Raw genomic sequence first — 20,326 nt, forward strand, 5'->3', positions numbered from 1 at the left:
CAGGAATAAAGGAGTTTGCTATATCCTCCCTTTGCCCAAACTTTCTTACTACTGTGCTTGGTAATATTTATCATTGGGTTACCACGATCCACTCTAGACTTCTCTGCATCTCCATCAGACAATGGAATGCAGTATATTCTAAAACCTGGTATTATAAACCAATTCAGGATAAAAGGCAAAAGAAAAAGCAAAAATAGTCATACATCATTCAATTACACCCCATAAATTCATTCTTTCAATCTTACTGCATGAGATTCTTGTAACACACAAAACAGCTAGCAAGTTTTCACCTCCTCACTAATGACAGATGATGATCATCATTAATTCCCAAGAATAGATTATTTCAAACTTCAGTAATGCATTAAAACAAAAAGGTCCATTGAGGCCAGTCATACCATTACTGCTGCAGAACTGCTGGAGAGGACGGGAGCTTACTCTAACAATCTGCTTAGGTTAGTTCCAACTAAAATAATTTACAAGAGGAGATCACTGCAGATGTGACAAAGACGAGACGCTCATTCTCACTCTGTCTACTCATCCTGCATCACCCAACCACTGGACTGGACCTCCACACAGTTACAGCTACGACAATTACTTCCCTTCGCTCCAGGACATAGGGGAGCACCAGCACCTGCGATACAAGGTACAAAGCAGCGAGTTTGGATGGGTAAGTTCTCAGCATTTTCACTCAGCTTTCAGCCCACAGTTTGCAAAGATATCAAGTTTCTGTACTCGGTAGTTGAACCGTAACTCCCCAAAATCATGGATCAGAACACCAATGTTTCAGGGAAACTTATTCATTCCTTTTAGCCTGTGTTCCCTACCCACCTATATGCCCCACTATTAGAACTTCATTTATCTGCGAATAGCATAACATCATCTCAAACTACGTTTTCTGCAGAATAAACTGACTTCTCTGTGGTTCTAATCAAAATACAAACACTTGCAAAAATTTATATAAAGGGATTTAAAGACTGCAAGTTAAAAATCTGATATGAAAGTGACAACAATGCAACATTGCACGTATCAAATAATTGAGTTGCTGATAGTATCGGTGTGTAATCACGGCTACAGCCGTAAGAATTTCTTCCTTCCAGGTTCTACATAGCATCTTAGTGTTTGCTTTTACGTTTTCTACTGGCAGCTTTTACATAACAGCTGATTCACATCTTCTGTGACAGATCCCACATCCACAGAAGCTAGAATTCACAGAGTTAATCCCCACCACAACCAAGTATCTCAACACGCAGGCTGATTCTTATTGGTGTTCTACAGGCTTAGCTTGCAAAATCTCAACTTCTTCAGGAGTCACCAGTCAACTGTAGGCGGAACATCTATCAGGGAATACCTTTATAAATGAGATGGTACTTTCACAGACTCTTGAATGCCACCAGCCAAATGCGGAGTGTTAGGATGCTAAACTCGCTCCCCAAAGCATAGGATGCAAATGCCACCTTGTAACATGCCAGAAAGTTTCCGTTAGAACATTCTTTCTTCTGAGTTCTACAGGAGCCACTACCAAGGCTAAATTACACAAAATCACCTTCAAAAGGGGTTTCAGTAAAGATTGCCATGAAAGAGGCCATACCAGAAAACACCTTCGAGTGACTATTTCATTCTCACAAACCTGCATTAGTGCTCAGCCATCTTATGAAACACACATTAAAACAATGGTTGCCAACAGAGCTGGGTAAGGTGCTATCATCTATACCTTCCAGAAAGCTTCAAATGCATTATGCTGTTCTCATAGCAGAGCACTCCCCAATGAACTCATCGATTTTAATGAAAAACCAATCGAAGACAGATGTCCAAACTTTCTTTCTGATCGCTTGGTAAACGAGCCCCATTTCTAGCCACGTACCTTTCTAACGGCAGATACTACTTCAGTGAAGAAATTAATCAGGTGATCCCATAGAAAGTGTGTGCTTTAGGAATTTAAGTGAAGTCACTTTCTCTGTGGAAGGACAACCCCACAAAGCTGCAGGCTACATCCAATTTGCTTTTGTCTCCAAGAATTGTAGCTGAGAAGAGAATACAGATGAGAGAGGAAGAGAGGCAGACATGTTCCCTGCAAGTCAACACTTCAGTTTGAGTACTAACACTGTAACTGGAAAACAAGTTTCTGCCTTGTATGCCTCCACAGTAAATAGCATGGACTCCTAAGAAGGGTAAGACTAGGACAGCTTTTGCCATATTGCGTGGTTTTACCATATAGCATTCTTATTATGAATTAACAACCAAAGTTTTAAACGCTACAGGTAACTGTCCTACAAGGCTACAGACTGGTCTAGCTTCTTCTGCCTCTTATTATTTCAAAGATTTGCACAACCAAGATGTAGTTGACTGTGTTTAAACATATACGGTGTAAATTATAAACAGGCGTCTACAAACAAAACCATACCAAAGGCTTGTTTTTCTACAGACAGTATATATTTAATATATAATATATCAAATGCTGCAGTATTTGAGCTAACCAAGCATAGCTGTAAAAAAGAAACACAGTTTATCATAAATTGTTACTCCCCCATCTCCAGTAAATCATTATTCTCTTGCTCTTCCATTAGAAAACACCCATAAAGGCTAGTATGAAGTTCCATCTAAACCACAGGGCTGTGCAGCCTTGAAGGCAGGCACCTTTCAAAGTTCAGTACCTACTGCACGGGGCACATAAAAAACAAAAATCCTCCTCCTGTGGTGCGGGATGAGATACTGTGGAGTTCTGGTCCTGAGCCACTTTCACAGGAAGGGAGGGAGAAGAATGAATGAAAGCACGTCAGGGTAGGATGGAAGTACCAAGTGTAAACAAGACGGACAGAACTGAGGAGAATATTAGAACAAGGGACCAGGCCAGTAGTTTTTAAACAGTCATTCATGCCCTAGAGAAATAACGATGGAGAAAAGACACTTCAAATGAAGGTTACAATATATTCTACAACATACAAACTTAGGAAGATACAATAAAATCATATTGTAAGCAAATACATGGGGTATCTTGGTATACACATCCTCTCCACAGGAGAAGACAGTAGTTAATTTAGTCGACATGCTACAAGACATGCAACAAACTGGACTGCTTTCTAGCAAGTTTTATACAATGTCAGAAGATGGAACATTTTAATTCGATTAATGCTTTCAGCTGAATAATTATTTTTTCCAAGAAAGAACTGCTTATTGCTGCAAAATAAATCCAAATACTTGTTTAGGCCACTCTACACATTTTATGAATAAATCTAGAGCAACAGCATAAAAGACATCTTCACGCTTCAGCTCATCACCGTTAGACTTTGTTACGATTTGCTCCTGACTTTAGTCTGCATTCAGAAAATGGATAAACCCACAGAAATGGGAACACTCTACTCTAGTTCAAACTAAACCTACAGCACATGACAGCCATGTATTCTGCACATGTTTTTATCAACATACACGTGTGTGACATATGGGCACAACATACACACGCATATTCTACTCTCACTTCATGGAAAAAAGACCCAAAACACACCTTAAAACCTGTGCTCAGCAATCACGTGGCGTACTTGTATTTGAGATGCAAACCTTCAGAAATACATCTTTTTCAGCAACCGTACCTGGGTCTGCTTCCTCTCCCTCAGCAAGACCTCCCTGCTTTTGAACTCTAGTAATAAATTCCCTCCGCCCCACTATTCCTTCAAGTTCCTTCTCTGATTTCATGCAAGTTACTTAAAGACTTACTTCCAAGCATTCATACTTCAAAAGGCATGCATTAGGCAAGAGAGGTATAGACTACAAACTTGAAAATACAATAAAAAGATGACCAACATTTGAAAATAACATGATAATAATTCTAACAAAAAACAGTGCATAGATGTAGACATTTGTGCAGGAAGTTTGATAAACCTTTCAGCAATTCAAAACGTGTTTGCTTGTTGAAGTGAAATAGTCTTCAAACTTTACTATTTTTGCCCTAAACTCAAAACTGCAATTCAGTACAGAAAAGGCAAGAGACAGAATCCAAAGACACAATTAAAGATTACATCAGGTAATCTGAAAATTAGCAATACGCTTATACATTCAACTAGGCAGAACTTGAAAATTATTGTTAACAATCTTCCCTGAACCACAATAAGGCAAAGTTGAAAAGTTACCAGCTGCTGAGCAGGCAAACTCTTCCTACACTTTGTAGTAAAGTTTACTTTATCAGTAATTTGTCTACTACAATGAGACACTCTAAAAGCACAAATGCCAAAAGTAAAGAGGGATCTGCAACAGACAGGAAAAAATACTATTTTCAAAACTTTTTTAGACACAATCAGGACAAGCCAAAGCCTGCTGAGTAACCACAACCTGAAAGAAATTTAGTTTATACACAGATTCTAAAAGCGAGACCACTTTCATAAAATTTTAAGGGTTACATAGCATAATTAAAAGACCATGACAAAAAACAAGTTTCTTGTTTCACTGTACCAAGTATAAGTGTGGTCTAGACACTCCTGCTGGCCAATGTTAAAATTACCTTTGCAGCTATCACCTTGACTGTGACATGCAAAATGGAAAAGCTTCCAGTTTTCAGAGCTGTTCCAAAGCACGCGCATTCGAGCTTTTTATCATTTTTATACTACAGGGGGAGGAGAAAGTTGGTAGGACAGCAAATGGAAGGATCTAAGTCCAATCTTTATTAGTAATCTTCACCCTTCCATTATATCCCTATTGGAAGATAGGTCTGTGAGACACTTCACTCAGAATGCAAAGCCCTATAAATTCTGATCACCAGACATCCCATCAGGGAGAATTCAGACAAGCCTGGAAAACCTCTCAGTATGCATGCCTGAATGTAAAGAACTCAAATCAGAAAGGATCCCACTCCGTGTCTCTGCTCTCCAAGATCTGTCAGTTATAAACTCAACCATATCAGAGAAATCAACTTTAACACATTCACATCAAAACTAGCCAGGCAGAGCTGGGGCTGGTCCTACAGTTCAAAAAGTGAAGCGCAACCATAATTGTACCACTGCCTGTCACCCTCAATGATTTAAGTAGTTTCCCCAAACCTAACAACATAGTCAGGTGCAGTGATACAAGCACTATCTATGACCGATGACAAAATAGTATTTTCCTTTCTGTATATAATTTTTTTAGGGTTATTTTGGAATCTGAATTGCAAAAGTTTGCTTTTCAGTTGTGTCAATACACCCAGTTAAAAATCGTTCTGCTGCTCTAAAACTGGAAATAAATGTTGATGTACAAATATAGAAACATGAATATACACGTGCACAGACACATGTATTTCGTTCAAATATGTATGCGCTTTCAAAGCAATGGAATAATTTCAAATGCATATATTTGACTTCTCAATCACAGACACCACATATTCCAAAGAAACACCTCATCGCATTTTATACTATTTACAACCCTTGAAACAATTATCAATAGCTAAACACTCCTGGGTATTCCATCTGTTTGTTTATTTGGCTTAATGCAACTGGGAGAAAAATTACTTAGGCCTTCCTGTTCTACCCGCCAACATCACACATAGGAGTTTTTCCACTTAGAACAAAAAGTTCTAAGAAATTAAAGAGGACTTGCTAAGGTATTAAAAAATACTTTAGTCAATTATATAAATTAACTGTCAAGCAAATAAGTTGAAGAATTTTTTTCATGATATGACAGTAACTGAAATATCATAATTTGCACTGCTTTATTACTGCAACACAAAACTGGCATAATTCGTACTATTTACCTAACGTCCCGCACGTGCATACCACTGTAATGGACCAAAGACTGAGGTAAACTCCAAGACACATTTATGCTAGATGGAGTTTTACTTCATTTTAGCAGAAAAGAGTAAATTTTGTCATTACAAATGCTGAAGAAATCTCTGAGTGCTGTTTTACTCAAAAGTTAACAGAAAATAACACTTGAATACTTTTGCACGAAGTATCCAAAATTAGTCTCAAGTACAGCCCAACTATGGTGCCAGGTGCCGCCCAGTAACTCCTGAGCACACACAATAGCACCAAGATATTCAAATATCCCTGTTGTCTTCTGGCTACTCAAGTAAGAAACAGCTTTGAAAAAAATCAAATTTTTTAATCTACAATGCTAAAGTAAAAAAGCGTGTGTATGTATGTACATACAGACATTCAGATGTACACAAAACAGTCTTAACAAAAAAAAAACAAATTGCATGGAAATGCCCAAACTGTTCTGCAACAGTAATGCAGGACTCACAAAACCTCAGGAACAAACATGCCAATATGCGTATTCTGTAGCAGTTTTCAAAATAGTTCTTTGGGTAAACCAATCATTGAAATAAAAGTGTCTTGTGAGTTGGTTTGTTTTTTTTTTCCTTTTTTAACTAGCACCCAGTGGATATTTTGTTATTATCCAAGAACAGAATTCAGAGTGCAGCAACCTGATTACACGGCTAACTAAAGTCTAATTTCCTAACCAAAATACAGGAATTTCCTAAAACTCGAGATGAAATACAGTAGTTTTTTTTCTCTTCCACATACACAACCAAACCCCCCATTTCTCGCAAGTGTGAAGAGGACAGTGGGCAGCAGAGAAGCTGAAGCCCTGGGACACAAAGAAGATTTCAGCTAGTGTGAGAAGCAAGCCCCAAAACACCTTCCCCAAAGCCAAACAAAAGATGGCATCCACAGGAGGAGAATGACAACCCCCAAACCCACAGGTGACCCCCCACCCCCACCCCACCACCCCCCTGTTTTGAGGGTGCCAAAACACAGTACCTTTGCCTTTTGCAGCAGTGCTGCTGCCAACCGAAGAGGATGCCTGGGAATCCTTCTTCAGCCTCTTGCTCTGAGGTCTGACGCTGGACCTGAGAAAATGATGCTGGTCCTGGCTGTGGGAGGGCTGGAGGGAGGCCGGGGCCTGCGATAAGCTGGGGTTCGGTGGGGGGCTGCTGTTAGGGTTGTTGTTAATAATCTTCTCTTCTTTCTTTGTGCTGCTGCTGCCTGGAGCTGCCTCTCCTCCTCCTCCTGCCCCTTCTTCTTCCAGGGACTCCTCATCTCCTCCTGCTCTCTTGCCCAGCTTTTTCACCCCGTCCTCCCCGCTGCTCTCTCCCAGTTTCACTGTCATCCTGTTGGGAGGGAGAGAGAGAAGAGAGGGGGGCACAAAGTCAGGCCGGGGAGCCCCCCAGAGAGGCAGAGAAATCCCTGGGCTGAGAGGGGAGAAGTTTAGCTGCAGAAATTCCTCTCAACATGGCCGCCGTTGTTTGTTACTAAATCCCCTTTCGTTTGCTGTCCCGACCCAACAACCTGTGCCGAGGGCGGGAGGGGGAAAGCCCCGCCGGAACCCCCCCCAAACCGCCCCAAAAGGCGGCGGGGCTCCCCCGGCAGCCCTCCGGCACCCTCCCGAAGGGCTTCAGGCCGCCTTTGCCGGAGAAATCGCCCGGCCAAACTCGGGTGTGTGGAAGCGCCCGACAGCCGCCGAGAGGAACGGCAGCCGCCGAGCCCGGCGGAGCGGCGCAGAGCAGGGCAGCGCGGCCGGGCCGGCCCGGCTCCTCGCCCCCCATCCTACCCGTTCGGCGGCTCCGCGGGCCCGGGGGGGCTCTTCCTTCTCCTCACCATGGAGCCGAGGCGGTCCGACCTGCCGCGGGGGGGGCGTTCATATTCCCAGATGCGGCGGCGGCTTCTCCTCCTCTCTGTGCGTGTGTGTGTGTCTCTGGGGCTGGGACTGGTCGAGGCTACCGGGGCTTCCAGCCCCCCCTGCGCTCCCGCCGGAGCCCCGCACCGCTCCCCGCGGGGCAGCGCCCGGCCCGGCCGCTCCCTCCGCCCCGAGCATCGCCCCGCACCGCGGCCGGGCCGGGCCTCCGCGCCCGCTCCCCGCCGGCCCTGTCAGCAGCCCCGGCCGCGGCTCCTCCGACGAGTCCGACCCCTGCTACCATGTCTTCTTGTGAATTTGAAGGGCAACAAACCCTGCAGGCTGCTGCAGCGGCTCCCACCCCCTCACCTCCACGCGCGCTGCGGCCTTCGGGCCAGGCAAAAAAGTTTTAAAACATCATTTGCTAGAGGAGCGCTCCTGGGCTTTCTGAGAGGTGTCACGGGACAACTTTAATTCCAAACCTGACATTTGGAGCGGCCGCCGGGATGACCACTCACCCTGTGTCAAACTTCATAAATCCTCTCGGTTCTGAAGTTGGGGTTTTTTTAAAATACTTAGAACAAAATGCCAGACACACATAAAAGCTTAAGGCATTAAATCGTATTATCTGCTGAAACCCAACAACTGGGTTTTTTTTCCTCAAAGAGCGTCAAAATATTACTGACACCATACCTAAAAGAAGTCCACCTCCAAGAAAGAAACCGCTTCCAGCAAAACAGAAAGAAGCAGCAGTTGCACTGCAGCTGCCTTATCACTAGCGCAGGAGCCACAGTCCAACTTTAATTAAGGGAAAAAGATAAAAACCGACAAGAGAAGGAAATTCTGAATATCACAAATGAAGAATGGAATCCCTACCGATTAGGCTGACAACAAGAACGTGGTTTAAAATAAACAAGATGCATCAGCATTGTATGGTGTGCAAATTGTGTGATTACTATTTATGGATTGCATTCCTACTATTAAAATGATACTTTTCCCTCTAATGATTTTCAGCTAAACCGCTGAATCTACCAATTCCAAATTACACTGGGCAATGTTCCATTCTTTGCAAATGCTCAATAAACTGATTTGAACTGTGGATCTAAACTCATTTTAAAACTTGGTTAACTATTGGCCTGACAGGTCCCTAACTACAAACACAAACTTGTTCTCCACACAACAAAAACTGCAATGTTTTCGGTTACTTTGAGGGCAGAAATCTTCCACCTGTGACAGTTTGTGCTCAAACACTTCACTTAACTAAGGCTTAAATCTCCTCGACTTCAAGTTTAGTTTTACTACTGCAAGTTGAGTGATGCATCCACTGGCATCCCCCAACAAGGAGCAGGGGGACACCAAAGAAACCCAGTTTAGTGATAGTTACTTACCAGACCAGGGCAGCAAATCCTAGGACCTGCCCGCCTCCCCCGCAGCGTCTCACCTGCCCCCTCCGGCGGTGCCCCGCACGCCCTTCGCCCCTTTCAGTTGACTTCTGCTTTGGCTTTCACCTCCCACCTGCTTTTCCTTCTTCTCCCAAATGGGAAGATCCGCTCCACCCGGCCGCTTTGCACCTCCAGACGCCCGTACCGCGCCCCTGCGCTCCGCCGCCTCCTCCCAGAGCCCGGCTCTCCTCACAGGGGATGGATGCTTTCCCCGCAGAGCCCGGTGCCGCCGCACCTCGCTGATGGACGGCCCGGGCCAGGGGGCCGGGCCGGGCCCCCAGGGACACCCGGGCCCCCCAGGGACACGCACACCCCGCGGGCCGCCCCCGCCCCGCGGAGCCTCACCTGCCGCATCAACGCCGCCGCGCCGCCTCCGCGCTCCAGCTCTCCCGCCGGCGGCTGCCCCTGCTCCTCCGGCACCCGCGGCCCCAGGCACCCCCAGGCTGCGCCCCCAACCCGCCAGCTCGGAGAAGGCCGGCGCGCCTCACCACCGCCGCGGACCCCAGCGGCCCTCCCAGCTTTGCCGGCGGCGGCAGCCCCGCTCCCGGCCGCGGAGGCGACCTCTCTTCACCGGGCTCCTCCGAGACGGCGGTCCCGGCGCCGCCAGCTCCCCGCTGGGCCTCAGCGTCCCCGGCTGGAGCCGCAGCTCCCCGGCGCGCCGGGCTGGAGCGGGCCGGACTGGAGCGGGCCCCGATGGGCTGCGGGCCGCGGCAGGCTCCAGCGGCGGCGGTTCCGCTTCCTCCTCAGCCTGCGCCGGGCCGAGGGGGCGGGGCGGGACAGGACGCGGCGCGCGAGCCTCTCTGAGCGCGCCAGCACGCCCCACCCCGGCACCGCAAACGAGGCGCCCCATTGGCTCGAGGAGAGCGGGAGCAAGGCGGGAGGCGGGGCCGGGACCCTAACGCAAGCCAAACATAAGCGCGGCGCGGGGCGCGTCACGACAGTCTGACGTAGAGGAAGAGGCGGCAGCCGGTGTCCGTCAGAGGGCGAGATGATACCCGAGAGCTGGCTACTGATTGGTCAAGAGAAAGACCAATTGAGGGCTACGTAGCCAGGGTCCCTGGACGTGGCCCAGGATTCTATTGGTCAAGCGCGGGTGATTTGCATGCGGCGCTGTGTCTATAGCTGCCGGGAGCGGGCGGCTTGTCTAGTGTGTGCGTGGCGGTTGTGTGTGGGAGGGTTCTAGGGCTTGGGCCTCAGCCGGGTGGTGTGAGGTTCCTCCGCTCCTTTACGCTAGTCGGAGCGTGAGCCCTGAGGCTGGAGCTCCTTGTGCATTCCCGGACCGCGGAACCGGCAGGGACAGGGGGAGGTGCTTCCGTGAGCTGCGCGTTCAGCACAGAGCATCCCTTTACAGCGTGAACTTGGTGGCTCCTTGGCATCGACTAAAGAAACTACCCCGTTTTGCCAATGGGGTATCCTTTGCCAATTTCGAAGGAGAAAGGTGATGCCAGGGAGCGTGGCTGAGTGCCGGGGCTCTGCTGGCCGCAGCTGGTGGGGACTGGGTTGCCATGTTGTGGGGCTTGGGGCTGAGCGGGGTCCTGGGCCCAGAGCGCTGAGGTGCTCCCTGCCCTGGCAGCTTGCTTGGAAATGCACTTCTTACTCGTGTAGGTTCTAGATAACATACATGAAGCTATGAACGTGAAACCTCCCAGGAAGGCCTACTATCTTTGCAGCTTCTGGTGTTCCTTAGGTTTGCAACTGTGTAGGTACCCTTAACTGGGCTGTTGCTTGGTTTTGTTTTTTTTTTTTTAAACTGTCTCCAGGATTACAAACCTTTATTCAGTGATGTAGTGAATTAAAGGGGGTTGAATTCCATTTGCTAACCTAATGTTTTGGCCTGTTTACTAGTGACTGTTCACTGATACTTTTATGTAGTGACTTCATGTTAACTGCTAGGAAGAACAATTTCCAAAAATCTTATAGCTGGTACTATGTGAGACTCTTTTTTTTTTTCTTTTTTTTTTTTTTTTTTTTCCCCTTAATAAATTCTTTGTGGAAAGAACATTGGGGCATCCCTTTCTTGAAACTTTGTGACTCTCGTAGCAGGAAAGGATGGCTTAGTCCTCCTCTGAGGAAAATCTTCATAAGCCGTAGCTTTGAAATTAATGTCTTAACAACTTGAACTTTATGGTGATATCTAAATTCTGGAAGATTGGGCTCCCATGGAGAGTGGTGCAAACAATCATGATGGTGAACTAAACTTGAACATGCCTTGGGCTCTGTGTTGTCTCCCATAAATGTGCTGTAAAGCATAGCTGTGAGTAACCAAGTGTATTCCTATAAATGCAACTTGTAAACAAAAAAGAGCCAAAATGCTTAATGGTCTTGTCTCCACTGTAGAGCACATTTAAATCTACATCTTACTTAAAGGGGTTTTTTTGTAGAGAGAGTATTTTGCAGTTTTGTTACAATGTAGCACAAGATCATATAGCTTATTTCTGCTGTTTGGTTAGATCACAACCAGGAAATGATGCATTCCGTGTCTACAATGCCATATATTTCCATGGTACTTTGTGAAAAGACATGAAGGTATGTTCAGAGCCCCAAGGAGCTCAGAGTGGAAGGTTTCCATTCTCTCTGTATGTAAATAACTTTATATGCTTGAATAGCACCATTGCCTCAAGTGGACTGTTAAGGTGTGAAATTGCTCATGTGTGTAAATGTTTGTGAAAGACAGACTGAATGAAAAGGAGTTGGACAAGAGCTGAGGGCCAGGGGGTAGGTTGAGATGTCAAAAGACACTTGAACTTTCATTTGTTCTTTTTTAATAGTAGGGAGGGTCCATGATCATGCTTTGGCAGACCTGCATGGTTACAAAATGCAAATAATCTTTCAGTGTTTGTTGCCATGGTTTTCTAGGCTAGGCAAGAACACTAACTTGGATTTGTTGCACATCCTGTGTATTTTAAGGTATGAATAACAAATTACATACTTAATAGAAATAGAACAAGTAATGCTGAGCTTTTTGCCAGAAGAACAAAGTTAATATTTCTGCTTTAGATTGAGGTGTTTTTAATTTTGCATCTAATGGACGTGATCATTACACTAATGTCCTGTATTTTCCTTTTAGGTTACTTAAAAGCTACTACATTTCATTCATAATTCATTTGTTCTTAAAAGGCTCTTAAATTGTTTAATCTGGCAAATGATAACGGATGATCTTTGTGTTATTAAAGCATTTCTTTCCCATTCAGGTAAAAGGATTTAAACTGAAGGTCAGACTTCTATTGTTAATCCTTTATGGCTTACTAAATAGGAAGCACCTAATCGTGAAACTTTTTTTTTTTTTTTCCTCAGTGTCTGAGGTCAAGCCCTGAGAAGAAGGGATGAAATGCACTATGCGTTTCATCTGCACTGCTGAAGCCTGTTCTTTGCCTGTCCTGGGACTTCAGGGACTCAGAGCTGTTAGGTATCTTTTATGAGTGTAGTACTCAGGAGGGAAGATCTTAGGATCCCAGGATGCCCTGTTCATTTGTGTATTTAGGATATAAACACTTTATAGCAGGACTTCTCTGTTGACTATCCGGAGGGCAGGGAAATTTAATTTCCAGCTAAGCCTGCACAAGTAGGGATATGTAGTTATTGGGCAAAAATTTGTGTAATGTTGAACCAGACAATTATGAAAGCTGTAAAATTGGTCACTTGAGCAGAGACGTCAGTGGGATTTTTATTTTTTTTTTAAGATTTTTATTCCAGCCCAGAAAGGGATGATAGACTAGATGATTGATTGAGGCTGCTGCTGGCCAGTTGCAGTAGTTTCCTCATTAGCCTGGTTGTCCGCAAAAGCAAGGTGTCTGCTCAAATACACAACTTCAAGTTTGATGATCTCAAAAATACTCTGTGCACAAACAGTGAAGGTAGTCAGCTGGGTGGAGCCAAAAAATGAATTGCTGACTCTGCTTTGGGAGTGGCACCTGAGTGAGCTAATGGTGGTGTTCCATGTCCAAGCACCCACCAAGAAGAGATGCCATAAATGACTTCGTTAGAGCTGATGCCTTGTAAGGGCTAATTACAGCATGAGATAAAAAGCTACAGGAAGCAGTAAGTTCTGCTGCTCAGAAAACAATTTGTTCTAGAGGGAGTTGCTGAGCTTGTAGCCAGAAGGTCTAAAGCCAGTGTTTTGCCTCCTTACCTAATGCCTGTCTTTAAATTCTGGAAGAGATGCAGCACATCACATAAACACCACAAAAATGACAGAACACGTTACGCATGTCCAGAGCCAACATCAGTCAGCGCATGCGGAAACTGTTGGTGACAGCCGTACTAGGGGTATGGTGGCTTTTCATCTGTTTGTGTGGCAGTGTGGCGCTTCAGAGGAGTTGCAGATGACTGTGGAGCTCACAGCAGTGCGAGGTCTGGGTCTTGAAGGTCTCTCTTGGTGGTGTTGGGTAAAGCTGGCTGTTGAGGCTGGGAGCAGGCCCAGCACCGAGCTGTGTCCATGCCTGCTGCGGGGCTATCTTGGTGCCTGTTATAGATTGTGGCCCAATAATTGACAGGAACCAGTCCAATTAATCAAATTAGTTTATTAAGCAAGCGGCAGCAAGCAAAACAGCGCTGGGCGGCCGGGGAGTCTTTGCTCTGCCAACGGCGCACACCCACTTCCCGAAAGTAGCTGATTATATACTCTTCTGGTTCCCGTATATGTGTCAATCCTGGTATATTCTGTGTCTGAGCGACGTGTTGCTAGGGGGTCGGTCTTGTCCCGCCTCCTGGTGGTCGTGAGGCTGAAGGCTCCTCATCTTTATCGGTGTCCTTGGGGTGACTCTTTTCAGCTTATCGCACAATTTAGCTCTTCCCTTTGAAGTGTTAAAGCACACCAGATGCCTGTGATTTAGGCCTTGAGGTGTCAAAGCGCCCCAGACAGCACACCGGATGCCTGTGATTTAGGTATGTGAAGAGTCGAAACAGTGTAAGTTTTCACCAGCCTTTAAGAAAGCCTGATTTGATTAACAAACATGATTCTATTTATTACAGTGCCCATGTTATGAGAAAAAAAAATTGGCTGTTATCTTAAAAAAAATTACCAAATCAGTTCTCCCACAGAAGCGCTGAAAGAGCTAACGAGCCCTGGGCTGTATAATCACACAGGGTTATAATAGGCGTTTACATTTCACCAAGCCTCAGCTGGGTTGCCCAGTTGCGGTGGGTGTTTAATGCGTGTTCGGGGGCCTGAGGCGCGGGTGATGGCGTCTAGATTCCCAGGCGGACGGCGAGCGGCATGGTCCGTCACCCCCGTTAGCGCAGGACCCTCGCGGGTCCCTTCACGGGGCGCTGAGCTCGGCTGGAGGCCGCCTGGGGTCTCGCCAGCCACAGCCCCGCGGGTGGATGTCCCAGCGCGGCGGTGGCTCCCTGCCCGCGGTGGGCCGGACGGGGAAGGGGCAGCCCTCCCTCTGTACTCTACCCCGGGGCAGCGGCGCCTTCAGTTCCCTCCCGGACCCGGCTTCCCGGCGCCGTTCGGGGGCGAAAGAGCCCCGAGGAGGGGGGCGGGCAGGGCACTCGCCGCCGTCCCGGCGGGGTCCCGCCGTGGTCCCGCCGTGCTCGGCTCTCTCCGGCGGCGCCCGCGGGCCGCTTCGGTTGTTTCCGTTACTCTTCGGCTGCGGGTCGGGAGTTTCCGCGCTGGGGGCTCTCCCGTTGTCAGGGGTAACGCAAAGCCTCTCGGAGCGAGCGCGGCCTGCGCTGCCTTGCCGGGGCCGCGCTGCGGGTGAGAAGCGGGCGGGGGGCACCGGGAGCCCTCAGCGGCTTGGCCGGCGTCTTCGCGGCCCGGCGGGCGGCAGCGGGGTCGCTGGCGCGGCCACGGGGGGCGGGCGGCACCCGGCTGTTGGGCGGGCTGCGGCGGGCCCACGGAGCCGTTGCTGCGTGGTGCTCGGCCGAGGCCGCCCCACGGCTCCGGCCCGGGCCAGGCGCCGGCCCACGAGGAGGGGAATCGCTGGGGAAGCGGCCGGGCCCGTCCGTCTCGGTGCGGGTTCGGGGTTTAATCAGATTTTTACTATTTACTCTTTCTGTTTGACTAGTGAGAGGAAATAGTATTTAGTCGTTAGCCATCCGTTTGTAGCATAACTCCATTTTGCACTCTTAATTTTTTTTTTTCTGGGGTATTGTAAACATTTTAAAATTTTAAAAAGCCAGCGTTTCTTATAGGTAGGGATTATAAGGGAAAAAAATATGGTTTTGCATCGGTGGCTGTCAGGTCTTGTGAGGGAAACATCATGGCAGTGCGTATAGAAAACTCACTTTGTGAACATGCTCGGTGATGGGGTTTCTGGTGGCCGTAGCGGTTCCATGAGAATAGCAAACCGAATCGTAACCAGCGCCCCTTAGATGCTGGATGTACTGACAGTGTTGTCACACAGAGCGTAAAAGTAGCTTTTCAAGAATTGTCACCAAAGACAGAATAGCATACCTAATGTGATTACTGAGATCCGTTTTCCGGACTTGGTCATGTTCTGTACCAATCCTCAAAATGGCTAACTTTTTCAGAAATTCTTGTCTTTAAACCTTGAAAAAATAGAACATGCAGTGCCAGAATCATTTGTAAATGTAATCCTACTCGGTTTACCTTTTTTTTTTTTTTCTTTGAAGGTTTTTTGGAAGAGGCATCTGTCAAAGCTACAGAGTATAAATAAATGAGCTTGAAGCAACAGTAAATACGTGAATAATGAATTCCCAAGATTACACCAAGCAACTGAATGTTGGTTTAGTGATTTTTCCACAACTGAGTAATCCACTTATATAAGTTATTTGTGTGTGGCAGTCTCCTGCATAATTTTGTATAGTTATTGAGATGGTGAAAAATATTTCATATTAGGGATTGTCCATAATTTACATCGCAGTATCACTGAATCTTGTTTTAGTAAGTGCTAGCCTGCTTTTTTAAATATATACAGTATTGATTGTGAAATTGTTTTTGCTGCCTGTTAATGCCAAAAGGGATAGCTAGTTATAGGTATCCTAATTGGAACAGGCTGACCTGTGGCAAAGCAGACAATGTGGCTTGATGTACCCATTAGTGAGTTGATTGAGAGGTGCAGTTTGTAAGCTTGACAAACTTGTTTTCTTCCCTCTCTGGTGGGGACTGAAATAGCTGAATAATCATAAGTAATATTTATGACTACAGATGCAAGGAACACTTATGAGCAGAAAAAGGTGACTCTAGAAAAAGCATTACAGCTGTGTGGTTTTGTGTGATAAAACCACTAGTTCATACCAAATGTGTTTGGTGTTTTGTTTTTTTTTTCATTTAGGCTTCTCAAATTTTTGTTTTAATCTGAAGTGAATTTCTCTATTAGTTCAAATTTTGAGCCCATCTAAAGCTTATATTCAAATATGGACTAAATTCTTCACCTGCTGGAGCAAAATTAAACAGATGAAATTAGAACAAAAGTGGTAGAATGGGTACAGTATTTCGGAGCAGAACGGGAGATGTAGAAAACTATTAAAAAACCTAAAATAAAGATGAAAACCAATTTTTAGTTGAATCGTTTGTTGGGTTTTCTTTTGTGGCAATACAACTAGAACTATGTGCCACTATGAGAATGTGGAGGATTTTGAAGAGGTGTAAAGGTTAATGGATCTTGTTGAAATATCAAATTGCTTGTTATTACGCTAACTGCACTTGTTTCTGTTTTGATGTCTGGTAGTTCATGTTACTCTTTGTAATATGAGAGGCAAGACGCAGAACTACCAGCTTATTTAAAAGTGTTACCCACGTTTTTAATCTCTGTAGTCAAAGGTGCTGAATGTAATTTTTTTTTTGGGGGGGGAGACAGCCTTATGAAGCAAAATACTTATTTTAAGCACTGACAAAAGATTTGAAATAAATAGACTTTAAAACAAGAGTCTGTTTATGTCCATTTTGCATCCTGCAGCGGTGTCCAGTTGGTGACTTAGGCAAATCTAACTGCGGTGTATATGTGTGCCTGCAGGTTCTTAACTCATTGTTTAGCTGCACAGAAGAAAAAGTCTCTTTCCCTGAAATGTCAAGGAAGCCTTTTTAAATCTTTCACAATTTTTTGTTTTGTTGGTTTGGTTTGGTTTTTTTTCACCAGGTCTTGGCATTATTTGCTAATAACTCTTGAGGGTTTTTTCTCCAGCTGTTTCTCTTTTGAAATCAAGCCAATAAGATCACACAACACAAATCGCAAAGACCATCTCTTTATATAAATTATTAAATACTATTAGTGACTTTCTCAATTTCTGACACACAACTCTGAAAAGAGTGTTGCTTTCAGGTTCTTTTCCTTGAAACAACAGCACTTCTTGAGTATTTTCATTCAAATGTAGATTAACAGATAGTATGAGTTAAACTAATCTTGCATAATTTCAATAGTACAAGATCCGAAGTGGTGACAACTATTAAAACTCCTTGAAGGCCCAGATATGAGACTTTACCACATAAAATCACTCTGTCGGTACATTAATTGACATCTTTGGATATGAAGTATGGCAATTAGCTTTCTGGTAAATTCTGAGTTATTTCAGAGGACTCTGAAATAAGGCGGCACAAGCCAGTGGTGAGAGATTGGTACTACCCTATGTGCACTGTGAATCTGCAGACTACCTGGCTCCGTATTCCTCCGTGTTTTTTAAAAATGCTACTTCGACATTTTTCCTGTCTGTGTAGTGCATGTTAACAAGATGATGCTGTTTTCCCCCATTTTTTAAGAATACTTGTTATTGCATCTATTATATATATTATAAATAATATAGCATATATATACTGTATATATATATGTACATAGTTAGAAATACCTATTAGAAATGTTTGTTTTCCTTGTACAGGTTTGCAGTCTGTGACAGCTTCTGTCATGGCTGTGTACGTGGATCATCGGACGGAAGCTCCTGACTCAGTTGCCTCCCCTTCTCATATAGCATGGCACCCACTTCATCCGCTCCTGGCAGTTGCTTCCATCAGCACAGCATCTGGGGGCTGTGTGGATATCTACCTGGAACAGGTGAATAATCAGCAACTCTGCTTTTCAGCTTGATATCATTTTGCTGATTTGAAACTTCACTTTTTTTTTTATATATATATATATTTGCAGCATTATTTATGCTCCTTGAATCCCTCCCTCTGGATTTTAATTACTATCCATATCCCGTGCTATCTACAACATGTCAGATTCATCAGCTACTGATTATATGTATTTTATAAAAAGGTCTTTGTGAATTAAATTGATCTTTCCATTGAAATTTAATTTTTACAGTATTTAAGTCTTGTTTGTGGTGGCTACTGATTTGCTTTTTACTTCTCATAGCGTGAGAATTTCAGGCTTATAAGTAAAATGGACACATGCTGCTGCCTTTTTTTTTTTTAAAAAAAACTCTAAGTGAATAAAATGAACTAAGAAATGGAAATTAAAAAAAAAAAATCTTTCCTCCACCTTGAGACTGAGCTGATTTGCTACACTCAGCTTATTCCATTTGAGTAGGTTGTTTCCTAGCAGGGTTTCTGCCTGTAGACAGATATTTCCTTTGCATACTCTAAACTTTACACAAGAGGCTTGCGTAGGTCTATGGTTTGCATAATTTTCAGGAAGAAAAAGTGTGCCATTTAGGGAAATGGTACTACAAGCTATCTAGCAGCAGACTTACTGGAAACGTTTAAGTCTGTTAATATGAGTAGCATATAAAATGTATATTTTTCAAAGTGTATCGTGAAAAGTGGTCATCCAAACTTTACAAATGGAAAAATAAATACATAGAATGGTTAGGTTAGATTACTTGCCTGAAATACTATTGCAAACCATGCACAGAGGAGGGTCTAGCTTTACGAGCTGTTAAAGCATTATATTATTCCGTGTCCTCAGTGAGATGCTTTAGTTTTTTTTTTCAAAAATTTATTTTTTTTACCTTCATATGTGCTCAAAGCCTTCTCATCCTTCATACAGGGGTAAAAGCTTGATACTCAGTGGGAGCTGCTCATGTATGCTGTGAGGGAAGAATAGCCTGGAAAAGCAGAGTGAGGCAGTCACTTGACACTGCTGTGTTTTCATTAGCAGTTTTCAAGTGGACGTACTGCATGTTGTAGCACACTTTTATGTACATGAAATAGCTGCAAAGAGAATTTGTGTAGGCACTTCATATCTCTTGCAGAACGCTCTATTACATGCCAGTCCTTTACTGCAGTAAAATACCTTGTTGACTGGGAAGCAAGTCTGAAGGTTTAGCTGCATCCTTGTGCTGAGTTTCCATTGTACTGAGCGTGCCCTTTATTTCCATTTGCAGGGAGAACATGTGTCTGATGCACATGTTGAGAGAAGCTTTCAGGTCACATCGCTTTCCTGGCACCCTTCCCGACCCATTCTTGCAGCAGGTTGGGAGACGGGAGAAGTTGTGATACTTAATAAACAAGACAAGGAGCACCACGCTGTACCACCAAGTCATGACGCCAAAATTACGGTCCTAAACTGGAGTACAGATGGTACCCGCCTTGTGTCTGGTGATAGGGTGGGTAGTTGAAATGCTAAATGTGTGTTTGTTGTGGAACATAGTGTTGCACGCCCTCTGATGGGAAGGGATTATAGAATGGATCGGTAGGGGAAGAGATAGTTGCAGGGGAGAGAAACTTCCTCGCTTTAGATACAAATTAAAACTGTTAGGGAGTAAAATCAAATCTCAGTATTTTAGCTTTTCCTACAGTACTCATTGTAATTTTATTAATTTATCTTTAAAAGTATATCCTGAGCAGTAGATGAGGGCTTAAGGCTATTTAATGCATGGGGTAATTGAGGCAAAGACAATTTGAATTATTTGCTCCTGTCTATGCACAATTTTTTCTGGCAGATTCAGGAATAAAGCTGAGGTGTTGAGAATCAAGTTCCAGCTACAACATATTAATCCGTAGTGAGTGCATAGCAATGCTCACTTGAGTACAAAAAGCCTATTCTAATCTCTCCTGTTCTGTTTTTATTAATACTCTAAAAATGAGTCGAACTTGTTGTATGGAAAATGTGTTGTGGAAATACTTGAAATGTGACAGTCTTTATTTCTTGATTGGTTATCTTTTTATATAGTGTAATGAGAAACTAGCTATTGAATATTTAGTATTCAGGATTAAGTATTAATAGAAGACTCTAGTTTTGTCAGTTCTTGAGTCAGCAAATGATAAAAGAAAAAAAGGTGGTTTTTCTGTATTTTCCCTGATATAAACTTGAGCTTGTCTAAGAATTTCAGTTCTCCTCTTTGAGAATTCTTACCTATGTAAGTAAGAGGCAAATAACTTACCTATATAAGTAAGACGCAAATGACTTACCTATAGAAGTGAGAGGCAGAAGCGGTAAATCATTGTTTCTAAAATTCTGTTGCTGCAT

The 20,326-nt window shown here is 44.5% G+C and overlaps 2 protein-coding genes across 11 annotated transcripts in view; one reads left to right on the plus strand and one right to left on the minus strand.

Annotated features, from left to right (window-relative positions):
* CRAMP1 (cramped chromatin regulator homolog 1) overlaps window positions 1–9,498 on the minus strand; it is a 48,468-nt gene extending 38,970 nt beyond the window's left edge. The window contains exons 1-2 of one of the 4 annotated variants that reach the window (XM_074597269.1): window positions 9,366–9,498; window positions 6,726–7,075 (exon numbers count right to left, since the gene is read on the minus strand). In XM_074597269.1, the coding sequence (XP_074453370.1) occupies window positions 6,726–7,074 (349 nt within the window). In that variant the 5' untranslated portion in view covers window position 7,075; window positions 9,366–9,498. Of the gene's footprint in view, window positions 1–6,725; window positions 7,076–7,515; window positions 7,764–9,365 lie in introns of those variants that run through there. The other 3 variants (XM_074597270.1, XM_074597268.1, XM_074597267.1) reach the window with 3 other exon arrangements.
* A 626-nt stretch (window positions 9,499–10,124) lies between these two features.
* IFT140 (intraflagellar transport 140) overlaps window positions 10,125–20,326 on the plus strand; it is a 94,065-nt gene continuing 83,863 nt past the window's right edge. Inside the window, exons 1-4 of one of the 7 annotated variants that reach the window (XM_074598775.1) lie at window positions 14,467–14,718; window positions 15,597–15,867; window positions 17,796–17,968; window positions 19,242–19,463. In XM_074598775.1, coding sequence (XP_074454876.1) covers window positions 17,822–17,968; window positions 19,242–19,463 — 369 coding nt within the window. In that variant the 5' untranslated portion in view covers window positions 14,467–14,718; window positions 15,597–15,867; window positions 17,796–17,821. Of the gene's footprint in view, window positions 10,459–13,840; window positions 13,905–14,187; window positions 14,239–14,371; window positions 14,719–15,596; window positions 15,868–17,795; window positions 17,969–19,241; window positions 19,464–20,326 lie in introns of those variants that run through there. The other 6 variants (XM_074598773.1, XM_074598776.1, XM_074598774.1 and 3 more) reach the window with 6 other exon arrangements.

This window comes from Larus michahellis, chromosome 8 (assembly GCF_964199755.1).
Source record: "Larus michahellis chromosome 8, bLarMic1.1, whole genome shotgun sequence".
Classification (NCBI taxonomy): domain Eukaryota; kingdom Metazoa; phylum Chordata; class Aves; order Charadriiformes; family Laridae; genus Larus; species Larus michahellis.